We start from the raw sequence: 22,206 nt of genomic DNA on the forward strand, positions 1-22,206 counted from the left end.
TTGGGGTTCCAGGTACATTCTGAACCAGGATGTCTGTATCTTTCCAAAAATTTCCAAAAAATTTTCCAAGGTTTTTAGTCATTAATTCCTAAGATCAGTCACTTAACTATATTTCAGTGTTCCTGGATATTCTGTTCATAATTTCTTAGAGAATGTGTTTTTTCAATAAGGACTGGTGAAATATCAGGTATAGATATATAAAGCTAGTAAAATTAAAAGGCATACTTTAAAAATTTATTATAAAAGTGTTCATAGATACATAAAATTAAAGAACTCTATGAGGACACCCCCCCAACGTGTCCCCATATTTGGCTTCAGCCAATAACAACATTCAACTAGTCTTGTTTCTGTTCTCTCTGCCATCATCATACATACACGCACTCCATGCAGTCCACCCTACTCTGAGGTGTTTTGAAGCAATGCTGGGTGTAATGGCAAATGCCTGTAATTTGACACTAGGGAGGCAGAGGCAAGAGAATCACTGATTTCAAGGATAGCCTAGACTACCTGAAATCCCAGCCTGAAATCCCTAGCAAGACCCTATCTCAAAAAAAAAATTTTTTTTTATTTTGAAACAAATACAACATTTTACCTAATATGCAGTGTTTGGATTTTTCTAGTTTTCTCAAAAAAAGTTACTGTATTAGGGACTAAATTACATCAAAACATTTCATTCGGTTGATACTTCCTGTGCTTCTTTTATTATATAACAAGTTTCCCTACTCCTTTTTTTCCCTGATACATTGTTGTAGAAAATGGGTCATTTGGTAGAATTTTTGTTACACTAAATTTGGTTGTTTTCATCCTCATTCTACCCATCCTGTTTTATCATGTGTATTTCTTATAAACTTACAATAAAATCTAGATCTTTCACTGGAAAAATATCAGTAGGAGACCTGTGTTAGAGATTGATTCCCTGAGTCAATAATTTTACTGTGTCTTTTTATTAAATACAATATTTTTTCTTCTAGGGACTAATTATGATTAGAATATTCTTTCAAGATAATCCTTAAGTTATTCACAATCCCTAAAGGTCATTGGCTTCTAGAAGAGTTGCCTCGCTGACTTGCGGAATACCCATTCCATTTGCCCTTGCAAAGTATTGCTCTAAATAGTGAGAGAGCAGATCAGCAGCAGATACTTGCTGCTGTATGTTTTTGTTTTTTTACCTGTACACAGGGGACTTTTCTTAAGACAGCATGGTATCTTGTGGGTGAGCAGGATTATGCAAACAAGCTGCAAAGTGACAGTTTGGCTCCATGGGAGAGGCCATGCAACCATGCCGCATCCATTGCATAAGTAGGAGCCTGCTTGCAGGAAGCTGGAGGCATTGTGTAACTTTGAAAACTGATATTCTGTGAAAATGAGCTCCATTTGTTGTCTTTGAGTTGGAATGTATTAAAAAATAATTGAAGAATGTGTTGTCGTAGATCTTACTTGAAGAAGTTTCTACTATGTCACTGAAAAAAGGCCATCTCATATTTTAGGAATACAAAGATCAGCATGATCTTTAACTGGGCTGTTACTATATTTATTATCTAGGAGCATTCCGGAGACCACTGGTAACTTGTTTGAATTGGGAGGATTTGAATTGGAGATCTGATGTAAGCTCCAGATCTTTCTTTTTCAGAGTCTCACTGGTTGTGTAGCCTTGCTTGAGCAGGTCAGCCTTGAAGTTACCAGCCTGCCCAGCCTCCTAAGTAGGTGGCTCCACTTCTTTAAATAAAGGGACGATAAATCATTTTGCTAAATGTAAAAATCCTTTGTCTCAGAACTGTTTCCCAGCACACCAGTTAACTTTAGCCTTTAAATAACCAGCAGTAGCGCATGCAGAGAAGAAAATGGGAAGGCGCCTGTGCTTTTGTGCCCATGAGAGGACGCCACCAGGTCTGGACAGGACATGCTGTCCCATACTGAGTTCCAGATGTGTCTTTTTCGCCGTGCTCTACAACATCCGTCTCTGTACTGGGTTTCCCTGGCTGCCTGATTCTTTGTTATAAAGACAGGAGGTTCTGCCCGAGCTCGAGGGGCTATCTGTTGATGGCCTTCTTGCTGGCAGAGCCCCATGGCAGTGCAGGGCATCATGCGTCAAGAGGCAGGGAGAAATCTTAAGATTCCTCAGTAAGGCTGACGAAGCCTTGACTCTTCAAGGAAGGAGCAGCCTGTACAGTGTGTGACAGTTGTCTGTGGCTGGTGCCACGGAGTATGATGGGCGGCTGTGGGTTAAGTTAGAGATGTGTATAGCGATTTCTCATTCACAAGTGGACACTTAGGGGAATGAATGTGTCTGAGCATTACTTGAAATACGTAGTCTTTAGCTTGTCCATGAGTGGTGATGACTTTATAGCTGTCTGCTGGCTTTTCAAGAATTTTGCCTGTAAGATGTCATGAAAACCTCAGAGCAGAGAACACATGGCAGAGGCTGGATGCATCTAAGAATTAGTGAAGCAATTCTTTTTCCTGTCTAGTCTTTCTTCACTCTGGCAATTCTTAGCATTCTGATGTAACCTAGAGCATTGAGGATTCTGGTCTGCCTTCCTCGTATTATCTAGTAACCCTCTTCTAAGCCGCTAGTCTTTTGTGCTTAGGAAATATCAGTAAACCACTTTTAGAGGCTTAAGGTGGAATAGTAATATCTATACATTCAAGTAAAGTAGTAATGGCTTTAGGATTGTTCAGTGTTTACTTTATCACTACTTTTCTTTGTTTTCTTTTTTTTTTTTTTTGGTACGGGGGATCGAACTCGGGTCCTTGCACTTGCACAGCAGGCGGCGAAACCACTGAACTAAATCCCCGGCAATCACTAATTTTCTGCATTCAGATAATGTCTCTATTCTTACCTCTGTTCCTTATCTCATAGTCTGTATTTATTTCCTTTCTATTTCAAATTGATTTTGGTGCCACTGTACTTTCATCATAGCGCTCATCACCTTTGGTCTGAGCATGTCTCACCACTTCTCCCCTCAGGTTGAAACCGTCACCTGTCCATCTGCTTACCCAACACACATGAACACACATGGTAAACAACACACACGCTTGCCTTCAGGAAGCCTCCAATCTAGAGGAGCACTCAGACAAGTAAACAGACCATCCATAAGGGCTGAGGCTTATGTTTAGAGGGCTTCGGAAGTGTACAAGAGGGGCTTTGGGTTTGGAGGAAAGAGGAGCTAAGCTGAGGTCTAAAGAAGTTGTAGCAGGCAGCGAGGCAGACAAAGAACATCCGGACGCCAGGAGCATTTGCACACACCTCCCAGGGAGGGTTCTGCATCTGTCCGATTATAGGAAGGGAAAGGAGAGGGAGAGGACGGCTGCTGCAGTCTGAAGGCTCCTTGTCAAGTTCTGAGACAGCAAGATGCTCAGATCGGATAAGCAGAGGTTTGCATCCTTACTTCGAGACTTCGCTGGTTACCATGTTTAAAATAGCAGCTCAATTCCCAGTTCTCTCCTCTATTCCCCTTTGCCACTTTTTCTTTGAGTATCACTGAAAGCTGTATTTCATGTTTTACATATGTATTTGTTTTTGGCTTGTCCCTCTCCCTGTTGTAAATTTAATGTAATTAGAGGTTTTTTTACTTTGTATTCACCATTGTAGGATCTAAAACAGCCCCTAGTAGAAGATAGACAGTCAGTAAACTATTGTTGAAGAAATAAGTGCTGATTTCCCTTTGTTATTTGTCATGTGACCTTGGGCAATTTATGTAACCATTTAAAGCCTTGATTTCCTTGTTGGTCAAATAGCAGTAAAACCTACCCAATGAGGAGTGAATGAGTGCTTTATATAAAATAAAGTTCTATCATTCTTTATGTTGAATCTTTGTGGCCAGATACTGTTTGGAATTTGGAATTCCTCATCTTTAGAAAGCTAGTACTATTAGACACGATCGGCATTATCTTAGCAGATCTGCTAAGTGCAGCCAATTTACATAGCAAGTTACACAGGCAGCAAACAGTAACCAAGTGTTAGCATTTTGGCCGAAAAACAAACAAATACACAAATGAATTAAATGAAGACTGTAATAGCTTTATTTGCTTTCAGCCCAGATTTTACCTTTAGAAGCTCAAGTTGGCTTTTAGAATAACTCATTTTTCAGCTTTGTGGATCCGAGCGTGGTGTGGGCCTGTGAGGCTGTGCCTGGTGCATAGCAGGTGGTCACCACACCGTTGTCCCTGGTACTTCATTCTCCTTCCGTCACCTTGTCTCTAAACACAGGGGAGAGGCTCTGAAGGTGAGGATTTCTGTTCTGTTCACTGATCTGTTTTAAGTGCTAGAAGAACACGGGGCCATAGCTGGTGTTCACTGTTTTTGACTGAATAAAGGAAGTGTCATGTTGAAATGAAACAGCCTTGTGTTAATATTTGTAAGTACCTAAAGTAGGAAAAAATTCAATTTTAATTATTATTAGTTTTAACTCAGCATGGTGGGAACACATCTGTAATCCCAGAACTCTGGAGACTGAGGCAGGAGGCTTAAAAGTTTGAGTCTATTCTGCAGCCTACCTTGCAAGCGCAAGGACCTGAGTTCGATCCCCAGTACCAAAAAAAAAAAGTTTGAGTCCAGCCTGGGCAATGTAGTGAGATCCTGTCTCAGCATTTAAAAATATTAAAATAAAAGGGCTGGGAATAAAGCTCAGTGCAAAGGCTCTGTGTTCAATCCCCAGTCCTTGGGGGGGGAGAAAAACAAACTAATTTTTAAAAGAAGATGGTATAATAAATTTGCTGCTGTAATTGTAAGAAAAATCTGTAGATTTCTGCAGTCTTATATAATACTTTCTCTCTTTCCTTCTAGTTCGTATAACAAATAATGAATGGTTCCATCATGAAAGGAGAGCCAAGGCTCATTGACTCCAAAAATATTTCCTGAGAATCTGTCGTGTAGCAAGCACTGTGATAGTTAATAGGTTGAGTGGTTAAAAAGAAAACTGTCAGATTATTTCACCTATTTCCACTCTTGTTATCAGTGTACCAACCCACATTCACTACTAAAATCACAAAGTACAGTGCTGTAAAGTAGTGCCGAGACTGCCATGTCCCCCACTGCCACCCCCAGAGGCTCCTGCATGTTACTCAGGGACACCCTACACCCACAGCCCCTACGCCATGGCTTCGGTGACGCCAGGGTACTAGGCTGTGGCAGAATGTTGGCAACTCAAAGCACTCACTCTTCTCTGCTCCATTCGGAGTAGTTTTCTATCCCTAATATACTTTAAACCCCACAGGCTTCAATCTGTTTCATCTTTAAAGTACAAATGGAGATTGAGTTTAACAAACGTCTTTGGGTCCTGTATTATATTTTATTATATTTTACTTATAAAGAACCTGGGGTCTTTCAAAGAATGACTCAGATAAATCCTCATTCACTTAATGGTTCTAAGTTAACTTATCTTGACATTTAAACCATTGGATATTGTAATTGTGCTACATACACTTGACTATTGCTTTGATACTTAGTTGGATCAACATTATATAAGAATACATTCTTGAAATGTATCTTCATTAGCTGTGATATGCTCTTGAGAAATTTTTGAAATTTTTAACCACTTGAGTTCTATAATATTGTTCTCATCCCCCCATGTGCGTTATAGTGAATGTGCTCTCCTTAATCTGCAGTTATCAAGAGCTTTGCTTAACTCCTCGGTAGTTGTGATAATTTGTTCGAAGGACATTTCTCATTGCTTCTTAGATAGGAAAAGGCTGGAAGAGTAGTCTGCAACCACAGCACAGTGAAGCAAACTAACCTGAATGGAGGAGCTGTCATTAAATTTTGAGAAAACAATCCACAGATAGTTCATTATACTATTCTAAAAAGTTAGATGGTAAGTGCCATTCTTCCTTTAAATTTACACAGCATACTTTCTGTTTACAGCATAAACAAATGTAAAAATTACTATGAAGTACTTGGAGTTATGAAAGATGCAAGTGATGAAGATTTGAAAAAAGCTTACAGAAAGCTTGCTTTGAAGTTTCATCCAGACAAAAACCTCGCACCTGGAGCAACAGATGCATTTAAAAGTAAACTTTTTTTAAAAGTAAACTCTTTACAGCTACTTTGCTAAGCTCTTTTTAGAATTCATTTTGCAAGGTTTTGAAATAGTAAATTCTGCATTTGGACTGGTACATTTACAAACCAGCATAAGCAAGGGCCTGTGAAGTCCTTTAAAATTGTAGCACTAGTGTACTTCATCCAGACCCGAGCCAGTGCTTTTGGTTCACAAGAGCAACCTGCCACTCTGACGGTCCCAGGTGACTGTTCTAGGGATCCCTGCAGGCGCTCTCATTACTGAATTGGAGGGTTGATGATTTTGTGTGATTCCTAACATGTTCCATGTGTTTCTAAGTCAGACTAAAAATACAGTTTTTATGCGTTTTTACTAGAGACTATCTAGAATTGGGCTGTTAGAATACCAGTCTGCCAGGGTTCCTCTTAGATTTCTATTAAACCTGGCCACTTCTGCATTTTTCACATGCAGTTCTCACTAGTGTGGTATTTTTTTCTTTTTAAAGGTTGGTTTCTTTTCTCTTGCCTACTGTTCATTTTTTTCTTTATTTTCTTTCTCAGTATTCTTTTAATTTTTTGCCAATTCATAAATAAATGTTGGAGACTGATTTTATAATTTCAGATTTTGTTATAATTCATTTGTAATAGCTAACTTGTAGTTCAGGGTAGAATGCTTAACTTTATGATTTTTCTTGTGAATTAGGCATTCGTACCGCCTGTGTGAACTGGTGGGGTCTTAAACCAAGAAGAGCAACAGTCTCATTTTTACAGTGTTCCAAAAAGATAGAAGGCTCATTTGGTCTCTCATAAAAATACTATTAAAATTGTTTACAAAATGGTTGTATTTCTTGAAGGAAGTTGCCAAGCAGTATACATTTGGGAATTCCTAATATATTCCGGTAAGCACTGCCAAAGCAGTTACAGTGAATGAAAGTAAAATATCACTGTTGACAGTGAAAGCCTTTTCACTTCCTTGAACGAAAAGTGACATGTTAAAAGTATAGATAAGGGGCCAGGGATTTAGCTCAGTGGTTTCGCCACCTGCTGTGCAAGCGCAAGGACCCGAGTTCGATCCCTGGTACCAAAAAAACAAACAAACAAAAGTATAGATGAGTTACCGTATCCAGAAAACATGGACTTACAGATTATATTACTGTCAGTTCATCTTTTTGAAGAACATGTCTAGAAAACAGGACCATTATTTTCTATTTTTTAATACACAACTCCCGAATTAAACAAATGACACATGTAACAGCACTTAGGTAAATCTCTAATTCATTAGTCACAAAGTTCGGACATTCTGGTAAAAATTTTCAAATAGAATAAATACATTTAATTTGTTTTATTGCCACTATATAATTTCAATGAAGAATTTTAAACTTCAATAAATACAAAATGTTTTTCGTATACACAGTCACAGTTACTCGTCTCGGGATAACACTAAGTGTGTGCACATGTACTTGTGTAGCTGGTGCTGCATTTTGAGGAGGTGAGCAGCATACATGTCTCCCCAGAAAGCCAGCCGGATGCTCAGTGGGGTTTTACAAAGGCAGTTGTAGGTGGGTACAGTACATTTCAGAGATTCATGCTCCGCTTTGCAAAATGAGAAACAGTGCTTACCAGCATGCTGGAAGGTGATTTATCTCTACGAGAGAGACTTACATTATTCAGTACACAAGAGAGCATCTGTAAATCAGAATGCCAGTTTATTAGTCCCAAAGAGGGCCAGAATTGGGGAATTGGTCGATGAGTCCATTTATCATTGAGTAGAACTAAATAGAAAACCCAAGTTGTAAGCCGCAGACACTTGGTGAGCAAGTGTACTTCGAAAATCTTGGAGCCAGTGTCATCGCACAGAAACGGTAAGTTTCATTCTTGTGGCACACAGGATTTTTTTCATTACTTTCTGAATCATTTTGTATTTAACCAGTTGATCTTAACTTCTGTTTATCTCTAAGCAGAGTTAATACTTTGGTCTTTTATATAAAAGGTTAAAAGAATAGGTTGAGTATAATTACAGAATCATTATTTTATAGAAGATGGAAACCACTTGCTTTTTATTTTCTCCAAGAATACAAAAGTAAGAGGTAATTGGTTTAGGGAATTTAGATAGATGTTTCCATATGTGTGTTTTCAGCTTTAAAAATAAAAGATTTCATTCAAGGACAGTGGACTAAATGTTACTGTTTCCTCTTTTGGGATTATAAATTTCCCAAAGCAGGAAAAATTTTATTTACATGTAGAGTAACTTCCACAATATATCTAAACACATTTAAAAATATTCTAATGAAATGGATCCCTTCCCTTCCTGTCAACATAGGTGAAGAGCTGGCCTCGCATGCACAGGCCCTGGGCCTGATCCCCAGCTCCACAAAGCAGACAAACAAGCAAACAAACCAGCATTACATCATCTTCACAGATGCCCAGGTGTTTCAGAGTGAATGGTACCATGCCCGCAGGCATCGGTGTGCATGTAGTAGAGACCAGCATCTGTGGACAAGGTGCTATGCTTGTGTTAGGTGTGCTAGTTAAACACTAACGTCTAGAGTGTATGTCTAAGAACAAAGGAGTTCTATATTTTGGCCTAGTTCTTACAGAGAAATACAGTGAAATAAGTTGAGATACCCCTTCGACTTTGTAATTCATAAAGGGGACAAGTTTCACACAGAACATTTGCAATATAATAATCCCTAACACCTAACAAACATTTTATAGTTTTTCATTCTCATTTTTTAATTTAATGCTTATTAAAATTCATGTGAAGTCATCAAGGGACCAGTGTTATCCAGTTCACAAATAAGAAAACAGACTCAGATCGACTGACCCAGTTGCTCCTAGAAGACTGACTCTTAACTCAGAATCAAGATAGAAAAATGTGTGGAACAAATTAAGACAGAGGAGGTAGCAGTACGATCAGAGCCATTGGAGAGGCCTTCACAGGGCTGGTGAGAGAAGGACTTCTCCAGAAGCGAGTGATCGCTATGGGGAGAGGAGAAGAGGGTGCTGGAAGCTGGGAAGTGAGAATGAGGCATGAGAGTTCTGCTTTTAGGAAGACAGAACAGGCACACTTTGCCTACATATTCCTCCTGCTAAGTACAACTGAAAACCCTGAACGTTATGTAAAAAACAAGGAAGATGAACACAGGAAGATTCTGAAAGCTGGAAAAAAGAGGGTGGACCGGTTAGGTACCTCAGGGAAAAACATGGTAGAGTGAGTTGCTCGCATGTTGTTTACTTTTGTTTTGCCTGATATATTCCAGATTGGGTGCTGGAGGAGCAGGCAACCCGAAATGCCAGTGACATAGACAACAAAAGACAAGTCTGTTTTCTTTAAACAACTGGGAAAGGAACAGCCTAAAAACCAGAAAAAGAATAGCTACTCTACTGCAGTGAAATACCACAGACCTAAACTGGCCCCACCTTGACCCATCCTAGCAAAGGCCGAGGAGAGAGCCCAGACTGCCCAGCCCTCTGTGTGAAGAGATGGTCGGATTTTTAAGAAAGGCTCCTTCCTTTTTTACTCTTCCTCCTCTGTCCCAGCCTGAAGCATCTCTTCACACAGAGGGCTGGGCATTCTTCTCACTGGAGGGGGAGCCTAGTGCAGCATTAGGCCCTTCACCAGCACCCCAGGTTACAAAGTCATGTCCTGTGTTGGCAGCACACCCACACAGTGCAGAAATGAGGCGTCCCTTCTAACCAGGCAGTCATGAAGTGCAGTCCTGATGGGAAGCTGGAGATCTCAGCCCTGCCCAGGAATAATGAGAAGCCCCTGTCTCCTGCTTGAGTGTCACCAAAATCCAAGGGCAAACCCTGAACTGTTTCCGCTGGAAGTGATGAGCTACGCTCCCGCCTTACTCTGCTAGAGAGGTGTCAGGGGAAGAAAATTAAAACAGGTTTAAATCAGACCCAGAATCTCATAGTAGCCCCAATAAGTTTCAATTGAAAATCAGTTGGCATTACAAGAACGAGGAACTCAAAGCTGAATTTAAAGTTAATCAATAGATGCCCACATGACAAAATTTAGAATTGCCTAGCAAAGATTTTTAAAGTAGCTATCATAAAAATGTTTCAATGAGCAGTTACAAATATTCTAGAAACTATGACATAAGAGCCTCAGCAAAGAAATAGGAAGCCTGAGCAAAGAAGTAGAAGCTATTAATGACAAAATGAAAATTTTACAACTAAAAAATTTTAGAAATGTAAAGCAGCAAAGACAAATGATGCTTAATCTATAGGGCAAAAGCAGTTTGAATGATGGGAAGTTTTATGTCAGAAATGATAGTGGCAGAAGAAAGTTGTATATTTTTCTTGTTTTTTTTTTTTTTTTTTTTTTTTTGGTACCAGGGATTGAACTCTGGATCTTGTGCTTGCGAGGCAGGCAACAGAACCACTGAGCTAAATCTTTGGGCCTAAAAGTGGTATATTTTTCAAATGCTGAAGTAAAAGTTACTATCAGCCCACAATCTTACACTCAGCAAAAATAGACTTTTCTTTCCAAAAATCAAGACATTTTAAGATAAAGGTAAAATAAGAGAATTTGTCATTAGTGGACATGCCCTAAAAAATACATCGGAAGGAGGTTCTGTAAACAAAAGGAAATGAAAGAATGCATCTTAAAAAGGTACTGTGGTCTTGTTTGTACCCCACTTCACCCAAGTATGTACATTGAAACCTGCTGGCCAGTGTGGTGGAGCCTGTGGAGGGGACCAGGAAGCAGGCCCTCCTCAGACACCAGACCTGCTGGGCCCTTGGTCCCAGATTCCAGACCTATGAGAAATAAAGTTGTATATATAAGCTGCCCAGCTTATGACGTCTTCTAATAGCAGTCTGAATGGACTAAGACAAAGGGTAAGGAAACATATAGGTAAATACAATATATTTGATTTTCTTCTTGAGTTTCTAAATTATCCTTGACATTTGAAGCAAAAACTATAACTTTGTCTGATGTGGTTTTAAATTAATGTTGACAAAATATATAAGATAATTATATTACAAATGGGGGAATATAAAAGGAAGTAAAGGGAGTAAGGATTCTATACTTCAACTGTCAAGTTGGTAGCAATAAAATACCAATAGGCTTAATAAGTTATGTATGTATAATGTGATACCTAGAGGAACTACTAAGGAGATACACTCAGAAAACACTAGAGATAAACCAAACTTGGAGTTCTAAAAAGTAGTTCAAGTAAATTACATAACTTAGGAAAAAAGAACACAAATGAAAAAGAAAGGAAAAAAATGTAAACTCAGACATAAACTCTAACTTACCCATAATTACATTAAATGTAAATGATCTAAATATAGCGATTAGAGAGTAGATTGGCAGAGTTAAAACAATTTCACTGTGTGTTGTTTGCTAGAAAATCACCTCATAACAGTACAGACAGGCTTGAAAGTAAAGATACTGAAAACTATATGAGGTGTGATAAAAAAATAGATATTCCTTATTTAACAAACCATCTGTTTAATAACTGTTCAGACTCACTGCTGAGGCAGTGCTCAGGGTGACAGCCCATCTTTCGTTTGTTTTTGACTCAGTTCTATACATCTTGTTTATAGAGGCTTGATGTCTTTTTTGGTACAGTATGCTTTATGTTGTACTGTAATTTTTGCTGATTGTACAGCACAGTACTGTAGTTTTATGTTTTTATAGTACTGCACTTAAGAGTTATGCAAATAAAGGCAAAAGCATCACGTTGGAGTTTCCTTTGACCATTTCTTTGTTCTTAATATTATAATGCACATGCTGTATACTATTCCTCACTTAGCGACCAACAAACATTTAATGACATGAGCAGCAGGAGTATAGCTCAGTCTAGAGGTGTCTGTAATGGTGAATATTTACATGTTTTAAAAAGTAATATAATAAAAGATACATTGCTATTAATCCCCATCAGAATACTGGCTTGAAACACACTATCCTATCTTTTCTTTTTTTTTAATGGTTTTCTTTTTTTTTTTTTTTTTTTGAGACAGAGTCTCTCTATGTAGTTCAGCCTGCCCTTGAACTCACTATGTAGCCCATACTGGCCTCAGACCTCAAACCCACGGTGATCTTCCTGCCTCAGCCTCTAGAGTGCTGGGATTACAGGCCACCTAACCCGGCTCATTGTTCTTGCCACTTTCTTTTTTCTTGTTTTATTTTTTGAGACAGGGTCTCCCTGTATAGTCCAGGCTGGTCTTCGAACTTATTTTGTAGCCCAGGCTGGCCTTGAACTCATGGCAATCCTTCTGCCTCAGCCTCCTGAGTGCTGGGATTACAGGTGTGTGCCACCGTACCTGACCCTTGCCACTCTCTGAAGCAGTCTGAGAGTCCTCTTTAGTGAGTGCCTTCAGCTGCACTGCTTTAGCTGCCTTACTGAATCGATTCAAAACGTTTACCTGTCATAGTCATTTGACTTTGGGGAAGAGCCAAAAATTGCATGGTGCCAGATCCAATGAATGAGGTGGGTGAGGACCCACTGTCAGCTTTTATGAGCCTGCCTTTCCATTGGGTGGCACCTGGCAGCAGCATTCACAGTGTTAGGTCACACCTTGCAAAGACATGAAAGAGGACTTGCAGAACTGCTTCAGAACATAGCAACGTTGATAAGTGTGTTTGAAGTGAGGAGTATTTTGAGGTGGATTAATGGCAGTATGTCTTTTACTATAATTAATTTTTAAAATTTAAACATTCACTGTATATTTTGATCACCCTTTGTATCGTGCAAACATTAATGAAAAGAAAGTAGGATTTGCAGTATTAAAGTAGATTTTAGAGTAAAAAGTTATCAGAGAAGTGCATTATATTATGATAAAAGAGTCAATCTGCCAGGAAGACATTATAATATACATGTGTATGCACCAAGAAACAAAACTGCAAAATATGTAGAAGTTAAACTTGATAGAACTAGGAAGAGAAGTAGACAAGTTCATGGTTGCATTGGTCATTTTCCTACTGAAGAGACAAAATGCCCAATACCCACAACTTGAAGGAAGAAAGGTATTATTTGGGCTCAGTTTCAGAGGGATCAGCCCATGTGTGGTCAGCTGGCCCCAAAGGAGAAAAGGGATGGTGGATAAAAGCTGCTCGACCCATGGCATCCAGGAAGCAGAGCTGGGGTCAAGAATACACCTTTGCAGGTCACTTTCCAGTGAAGCACCTCTTCTGACCAGGCCCACCTCTGACAGCACACTCAGCTGATTCATCAATGGATTAGTGCCTCACTGAGTCCAGTCAACTTCCACAAGCCCCACCTCTGAACACAAGGGACTTGGGGGACAGTTTAGGTGTAAACAATATCCCACCCTAGCTCCTAAAAGGCTCGTGTCCATCTCATGCAAAATGTATTTAGTCAATCTCTAAGGGCCACGCAAGTCTTAACAGTTTCAGTGGTGCTGAAAAGTCCAAAGTCTCTGAGCCAGTGGTGGAAACCTATGACACGCATGCGACAGCAGGCTGTTTGTATCATTGGAAGCTCTGAAAGGTTCGCCATCACTGCCCTAAGCAAACTCTCAGCTGTGAGCCCCTATAAAACTCAAAAAAGGAAGTTAACTTCCAGTGTACAATGGCATAAGGTAAATGTTCCAATTCCCAAGGAGAGGATAGATAGGATAGAAAGGAACTGGGCCAGAGCCAGATGGAAACCCAGCAGGGCAAACAATCCTATAGCTCCATGTCTAGCACCTAGCACAAGTCATGAGATACGAGTTACTGGCTTCAAGGTAGAAAGAAACAGCATGGATGAAAGCTGCTTAATTCAGGGGAGCCAGGAAGAGAAAGAAGAGGAGGATCCAGGGATAAGAACACACCCAGTGACCCACTCTCCAACCAGGCCCCACTTCTGACAGCACCCTCAGCGGCTGACTCCCCAGAGGGTTAATCCACTGATGAGCAGAGCACCTCATGGTGCAGTCACTTCCCCAAGGCCCCACCTTGGCATAGGAGCCTTGTGGGGGACATTTTATTAGATCTAAACGACATAGCGAGACCCTGTCGCAAAAACAAATTATAGTTGGAGACCTCAGTGCCACTCTCAACAATTGATGAGATAACTAGGAAATTAGGAAGGACATAGAGCTAAATATTGCCTTTACTAGACACAATTTTATTAATATTTATAGAGCACCTGATAACAGCTGGCAAATTCCTTTTCAGATGCCCTTTGAATATATGGAGGTAGACTTTTTGGGTCATAAAATAATCTCCAATAATTTAAAGTGCTGAGATCACAGTGTAGAATGAAAGTAAAAATAACAAAAATAATGGGAAAATGTCATATCACTTGCTTTTGTTTGTTTTTTGAGACAGGGTCTCACTGTGCATTTCATGCTGGCCTTGAACTCACTATGTAGCCCAGGCTGGCACTGAACTCATGGCAATCCTCCTGCCTCAGTCTCCCGAGTGCTGGGATTACAGGAGTGAGCTACCTCGCCCAGCTGTCATATTTCCTGGAAACTGAGCAACGCATTTCTAAATCTGTGGGTTAAAGAGGAAGTCTGAAAGGAACTGTAAAAAATATATTGAACTGAATAAAAATACAACATATCAGTATTGGAGGGGACTTACTAAAGCGAGGTCAGAGGAAATTTTAATACCATTTGCTTATTTTTGAAAAGCAGAAGTCTGAAACCAATTAATGTGCTTCTGCCTCCATAGACAAAGAGCAAAATAAACCCAAAGTTAAAAAAAAAAATGGAAATCAATAAAATTGGAAAAAAAATAGTAACTAGCCTTTTAAAAAAGATCAGGAAAATTGATAAAGAAAAAAAAGAGAAGTGACTTATCAAAAATTGTATGAGAAGCAAGTATATCTCAACCGATTCTGCAAACATCTCAAGGACAATAAATAATAGTATGAGCAGTTCCCCATATATAAATTTACAGGTTAGATGTAGTGTACCTATTCTTTAAAAAAGTGAAGACGATCACAACTCAGTCTGATATAGATAATGTGAATAGCCCTATAAAACTTTAGTAAATCAAATATATAATTTATAAACCCCTTCCCCCCAAGAAAAGAAATCTCCAAACTTAGAGGCTTTTTATGGAGAATTCTAACAAACTTTTAAAGAAGAATTAGAAGCAATTCTAAATAATTTTTCCCCCCCAAAATAGAGAGAAACATTTCTCAGCCAGGCCTGGTGGCACACACCTGTAATTCCAGCAGTTGAGAGGCTGAGGTGGAAGGATTGCCCAATTGCTGCAAGTTCGAGGCCAGCCTGGGCTACAGACTGAGTTCAAGGCCAGCCTGAGCTACGTAGTGAGATGCCGTCTCAGAAAAAAAAAAAATTGTCAATTCATTTTATCCTGCTGTCAAAACCAGACACACTACAAAAGAAATCTAAAGCCCAGAATCATTTCTGGAATAAACACAAATATACTTAACAAAATATCAACATGTTGCAATGTGTAAAAAACATTAGATAACCTACCCAAGTGGAGTTTATTCCAAGGTTTGTCCTATGTAGTTCTAAATATATGTACAGCAAATATATAAGGCAGTTGAATTTTGTTCACCAGTTAGATGTCAATGTAATCCATTGTTTTAATGGACTGAGGATTACATCAATCAATGCAGTAAGAACTTTTGAAAATTTTAGCACTCATTCATGATAAAACTGCAATAGGAATAGAAGGGAACAGCTGCATCTTGATAAAAAGTAATGACAGAGCTGGGTGTGATGGTGCACATCTGTAATCCTAGCACTTGGGAGACTGAGGCAGGAAGATCAGCGTGAGTTCGAAGCCAGCCTGAATTACATAGACCCTGCCTCAAAAAAAAAAAAAATGACAGAATACCTATAGCTAGTATTACAGTTAAGGATAAAAGACTGAATTAAGAGAGAGCAAGGCAAAAATGTCCATTCGTACTCCATTTAATGCTGGAAGTTCTAGCCACTGGTTTAAAGTGAGAAAAAGAATGAAAGGTATACAGATTAGAGAGGAAAATTCCTATCCTATGGGATCTACAGAAATCTAATAAATGAATTCCATAAAATTACAGGACATAAAATACACATACAAAAGTCAGGTCCATATCTCTATACTAGCAATAAACAGACATTGAAATTAAAAATACATTAATATTTACAATAATTTTAAAACAAATTTAACAAAACATATAATTTTCAAAAATGTGTACATTTATTAGTGTATATTACACAGAATAATGCAAATTTTATCATTTTCATACATGTCTAGCACAGCTTGGTTGTATAGGATTTTAATGCTGAAAGCTACACAATATTGAGGGAAAAGAATCAGAGAAGATATAAATGAATGGAGCAAAATATGTACATCATTGAAAGACTACATAGTGAAGATGTCAAGTTGCTATGTGAAATTCAGACTTAGCACAATTTCTGTCCTAAACCTAGCAAGACTTATAAGTTTATTCTAAAATGTGTGTGGAGAAGTAGAAGAAACACAGTAGCTATAAATTATTAGAACAGTGGGAATAATCAGTATACCCACTTTAGGACTTGCTATGAAGCAACAGGAATCCGAAGAGTGGTATTGGCAGAGGGATAGATATTCAGACCAGTGGAACGGGACAGGGAACCCAGGAGTAGACTTGGAATAAGTGGCTGTACTCAACTGATTTTCAGTACTGAGGACTGCTCCCAGAGTCTTTGCACTGAGTTGCATCCCCAGGTCTCCCCCTACGCTTTAAAAAAAAAATTTATATTTTGAGAAAGGGACTTGTAAAGTCACAGAGTTGTCCTCTGGACTCAAACTTGCCTCAGTGCTTGGATGATAAGCATGCACCACCGTGCCCAGCTTACTTAACTGATTTTTTTTTTTTTTTGTACTGGGGATCAAACTCAGGACCTTGAGCTTGTGAGGCAGGCAGTGGAACCACTGAGCTAAATCCCCGGGCTACTTAACTGATTTTTTTTTTCCAGTACTGGGGATTGAACTCAGGACCTTGCGCTTACAAGGCAGGCATGGTGCAACCAAGCTACTGATTTTTGACAAAGGTGCAAAAGCAATTCAATAGGGAAAAACAGCCTTTTCAAAAATTGGTTTCCATGAGTTGGATATTGATAGGCAGAAAAATTAACCCTGACCAAAGGGTCATGGTTTATCTGATCTTTTTTTTTTTTTTTTTTAAAAGACTCTTGTAATGGATCACAAATGTAAATACAAAACATAACACTTTTAACTTTTAGCAAAAAGTCATGGGAACAAATCTTAAGGATATAGAGGTAGGCAATTATTTCTTAAGGCTTAACACCAACTCATAGAAGAAAAGTTGGTAAGTTGGTCTTCAAACATTTTTAGAAGTTTGCTATACTCTTTTAAGAGGATTAAAAGACAAGCTACAGGATGAGAATATTTGCCAGGCACATATATGACAAAGGACTCAGATCTTGAGTACATAAAAACTCTTAAAACTTGAAAGAGTTGGAGATATTTCGCGAAGGTGATATACAGATGGTGAGGAAGCATGTGAAAAGATTTTCAACATCCTTCATTAGCCATTAGAGAAATTCAAAGTGAAACCAAAATGGGTATCACTACACACATACCCTAAAGACTAGAGAAATAAGGGCAGCTTTGCATGCTGGTGCGGAGGCAAAGACTGGCACACTCTGGATTGTCAGTTGGGCATCAAAAGCAGTCATTCTGTACAGCAACCTGGATGTTTGTCCAGAAACTTAAGTACGCAGCAACTGTACAATCTAGCAGTGACACTTATCCCAGAGAAATAAAAATTGATGCTTACACATAGACGATTTTGTTTGTAATGGCCTAAAACTAGAAACATCTAGATGCTGTAGAGTGATGAATGCTTACAGAAATAGTGCCCTGTCCACACCCTGGCAGGCTCCTCAGTAATCCGTCTGATGCCCTGCTGACATAGGATGACCTGCAGCAGTCTCTAAGAGTGATGCTAACTGGGACAGGCCATTTTCCATTCATACACCATGATCCTATTCATGTATTGCTCCATTTATATCATTTTTGAAATGACAAAACTAGCACAATGTAGAATAGTTCAGTGGTTTTTGGTGGTTAAGGACAGGTGCTGGAAAAGTTGAGTGGTTATGAAAGGGCAGTGTAAAGTGGTGAAAATTTTCCACCTCCAGACTCTATCAGTGTTAGTGACTTTATACTATAATTTTCTGCAATACTACCATTGGGGGAAGTTAAAAGGATTTCTGTATTGTTACAATTGCATGTGAGTCTATAGTTGCCTCAAAATAAAAAATTTAAGGAAAAATGGATGAGATGAAAGGTATTTTTGGTGAAAAGTGATAGTGAGTTAGAAATGTATTTTGCAAGCCTTTTGAACACCAGAATAAAAATTTGGACTTAAATCTTTAGATTACAAGGAACTGCAAAAAAAAAAAAAATCCTGACTGCAGCTACAACACAAAAAAATGGATAGAAAATTACTCTATTTACACATGTTGAATAAATTGTTTTACAGATAATATTATTTATAGCTTGTGACAGTCTTTCAGCAATACCTTCTAAAAATATCATTGTGTTTGGAAATTAATTGTTTTTTAAAAAGAAAGCCTTAAAATAGAATCGAGTTTCTTAGTATATTAATGCTCTTAAAAGTGATTGCATTACAAAACTACATGAAATAGGACAGTTTATTGATGTTAAACCCTAAAATTGATCCTGTCACTGGAACCACAACTTCAGCAGAGAATGATAGATACGTTTTTTTAAGAAAAGGTGTAAGTTAATACCTTGCAGTTGCTGAAAGTATATTTTGTTGATCTCTGGTCATAGTTTCCCATTGAAATAATACTACAAATGATGGCTACATTTCTGAGTCACAGATCTCTTTGAGAATCTGAAGAACATTTGAGGCCATATCCTCAGACAGACCACCTACCATATTTTTTCAAAGAATAAGGTTCACAGACCACCTGAAAGCTATCATCTCTGAACTGTAGTTTTAAAGAAGCCCTATCAGAAGGAAGTTCTAGCGTATCTGTATATAGTTAAATTCAGTGTGATATGTAATCCTCTAACACTAACTACACAGTGGTCAAGTTTGCTTGGACTAAGGCAGTGATCACATGAAATTTAAAAAGGATTTTTAAAAATATCCAACATCTGTTACAAGAGGCTTATAGTCTAGTTTAAAAAGGAAGCTGTATTTATCAAATAATAAATTATTAGAAGTTAGATTGAGATAGGGCAGTTTCTACTTTTAGATTCAGGGCATTATAACTATTATACATGGCTCAAGAGGACATTCTTGTAGCCAAACCTCTTTGGACATGGAACGAAGAGATGGAAAATAATCTCTATGAATAAATATCATGAAATAACAAAGTGAGATAGGTAAACCGAAGACATGTATTATTAGAAAACTCATTTAGAGTTTATGACGGACCATGGGATAATGTAGTGAAAACAGACACGATCAGTACTTCCATGGAACTTACTGTCTTAAACAAGATAAATTGTTGAGAACTGGAACAGCTCTCTGTAGCACTAGAGTGCAAATCTACATTTTCTTGTCAATGCATTGAATAGTGTGGGTATATTTATTGTGCAAAGAAGTTAAACTTGAGCCAGTTACTTACCCATTTTGAGCCTCAGAGCCCTGAGCTGTAAAGTGGGGATATTAACAGATCATGTAATAAGGTATTGGGTGCAAAATTAATAACAACTCCGTGGATTATTGGTTATTATTAGTTTGACCAATCTTGATGATTAGGCTTCTCTGGGCAGAAGTTTTAAGGGATGGAGCACAGTATTAAGAAAGAATAGATGGACATTCTTTTCTCTCGAGGTAGGACTTGCCTGTCCAGTGAAAAGAGTTGCACTGAGAAATAATAACATGTGTAGTTGGAAACAATACACAATATCTTTTTTACAATTGTCACTATAATTTTCTTGATTAGTTTCCAGTAATTTTTAAGTGACAGTTCCTGATATGAGGCAGTCTTTTAGAAAATAAAAACTTTGCTTACTGACTCTTACTCCATACCTTTTCAGAGATTGGAAATGCTTATGCTGTTTTAAGTAATCCCGAGAAACGAAAACAGTATGACCTCACCGGCAGTGAAGAGGAAGCCTGTAATAACCAGAGCAACGGCAGGTTCAACTTCCACAGAGGGTGTGAGGCGGACATCACCCCAGAAGACCTGTTTAATATCTTTTTTGGTGGTGGATTTCCCTCAGGTACTTTCCTATTAATTAAATACTACGTTTTGTGAGGGTAAAGGCCCTTGCTCCTGTTGGCCATTCAGAGCTACATCTGCTTTCTCCCTTGCATTTCTCACTGGTTAGGGTCCCACAATGCCTTTCCCAGAAGGGAGGAGAAAAATGAGATAGTGTTGTTACTTTTTCTATAGCTCACCTTTCTCTAGAACATATTTTAATTGAAAAACAATTGAAGAGTACAGATATTCTGTATTTTATCTAAAGCTGAAGAAAGAAAGTCTAAGCAGGAAATTCAATGTGATGTCTTAGGTAAGTAAGTGCTACTAGAATTCCGTGACATCTCCTGCACCTGGATGATCAACAGCTTCTCCATATCCCTGTAAATGTTTTATTAGTGACATTATAGATCATTCTTTTGGATGAATGTGGAAGTCCTCAGACATTTCTAATGAAATAGTAAAAAGTCTGACTCATAGTTTTTAAAGTTTTCTGGGTTTTCTTATTAAGATAGATATAATTACTTGAACTAGTCTATCACAGCGAATTATGGAATGACATCACAAAAAGAATGGCTCATGTAGTACCAACATCAGTAGCTTTTAATTCCACCTACATTTATTGTAACTAGTTTCTATAGAAAGCAATTTTCTTTGGGAGAAGCTCCTCTATGGTAGTTAAAATTACAGTTCCAGGTTTTACTTAAGGTGGTGAGTTAAACATGCTGTTCAAAATTAGGAGAATCTTTATGAATGAGAATGTAATTTGGCCTAATGGCCCTTTCTGAATATTAATGAGGACTGCAGTCATTGATGGGACATAATGCGTAATCCTTGAAGGAAAGAGGATGTATAAATATAAATTAATGATTGAAAATATAACCTGAGTTTTGATGTATCCAAATACATAATTATCATAAAAGTTATTAAAACTAGTAATTTTGACAGAAAATACACTAGGAACAATCTTCCAGGCAATAGTGAATGTTTTTCTGATGATTGATTTGCAGCCCTTTGCTAGTTATAACATAGCTTACTTTGTCAGTAATAGCCATTTCTGGTTTGTCTGCTTATCTGAAATTGAATATCCATCAGCAAGAGAATGAATGAATTGTAATCCACCCATTGTGATGTATTAGATACCTTTTCAAAATGAACTAGAGTGCTGTCCTTGGTGTTTTAGAGATGTGTGTGATTCATTTAAGTGCAGAAAGCAAAGTTTCCGAGTATGACTGGAAGGTTTGTAAAAACAGGAAAGTCCTCTGTGTATGTGCTGCTCCTGAGGTCCCCCTGTCCGAGCCTGCACAAGGGAGGAACTGGTACTTCCGGGAGAGGTTACCTCGTCTGGGAAGGGTCGGTCCTGTTTCTATCCACTCTTCACGCACTGAGGAGAGGACAGTTCATATTCACTGTTCAAAATACACATCTCTTATTTTAGTAATTTGCTAAAAGTGTAAAAGATATGTAACTTTTCTGATCACAACTGCTCCCCCTAACTTAACCTTGCTTTTTATTTTGATTTGTAGGTAGTGTACATTCATTTTCAAATGGCCGAGCTGGTTATAGCCATCAACATCAGCATCGACATAGTGGACATGAAAGAGAAGAGGAAAGAGGAGATGTATGTTTATGATACAATTACAAATCACAAAATGTCAGATTTCAGCCCACAAAAAGCAATTACAGTTATCTAAAAGTAGGACGAGCTGTTTTAGAATTAATGAGTTTTCTTTACCAGCGGTGTGCTGTGGAGACTAGAAATCCCTTAGGGATGTTGTGGGGGTGGAGTGGGTCACCATTGGGGGTGGCTGGGCAGTGTGACCCTGCAGATTTGGTATTCTGGATTCTGTGCATGTTTTGGAGATACTTTTTGATCCTAAAACTTCAGAATTAATACTGAAAACCTAAATTAGAAGTAACTTTGCTTTGTTCTAATGATGTTGCACTCACTTGCCATAGCGTGAGGTGGAAAGGTAAGGAGAAAGGGCTCTAGACTAGAAATTAGAATTAGAAGGTGGGGCTTCTCCTCAACCCCATCTCCCATCTTCCAGCCAGGTGACAGCAGTGTTGCAGCTGTGGCTTATTGGTTACCT

At 38.4% G+C, this 22,206-nt stretch overlaps 1 protein-coding gene across 2 annotated transcripts in view; it reads left to right on the forward strand.

The window, feature by feature from the left end:
- The window catches only part of Dnajb14 (DnaJ heat shock protein family (Hsp40) member B14), a 51,576-nt gene that overhangs the window by 20,026 nt on the left and 9,344 nt on the right, over positions 1–22,206 (forward strand). For both annotated transcript variants that reach the window (XM_087198782.1, XM_004866279.4), the window contains 3 exons: positions 5,864–6,009; positions 19,950–20,135; positions 21,640–21,734. In XM_087198782.1, the coding sequence (XP_087054908.1) occupies positions 5,864–6,009; positions 19,950–20,135; positions 21,640–21,734 (427 nt within the window). The remainder of the gene's footprint in view (positions 1–5,863; positions 6,010–19,949; positions 20,136–21,639; positions 21,735–22,206) is intronic.

This window comes from Heterocephalus glaber, unplaced genomic scaffold (assembly GCF_053883595.1).
Source record: "Heterocephalus glaber isolate CG9 unplaced genomic scaffold, H.glaber_assembly_v1.0 deba00001688, whole genome shotgun sequence".
NCBI lineage: Eukaryota > Metazoa > Chordata > Mammalia > Rodentia > Bathyergidae > Heterocephalus > Heterocephalus glaber.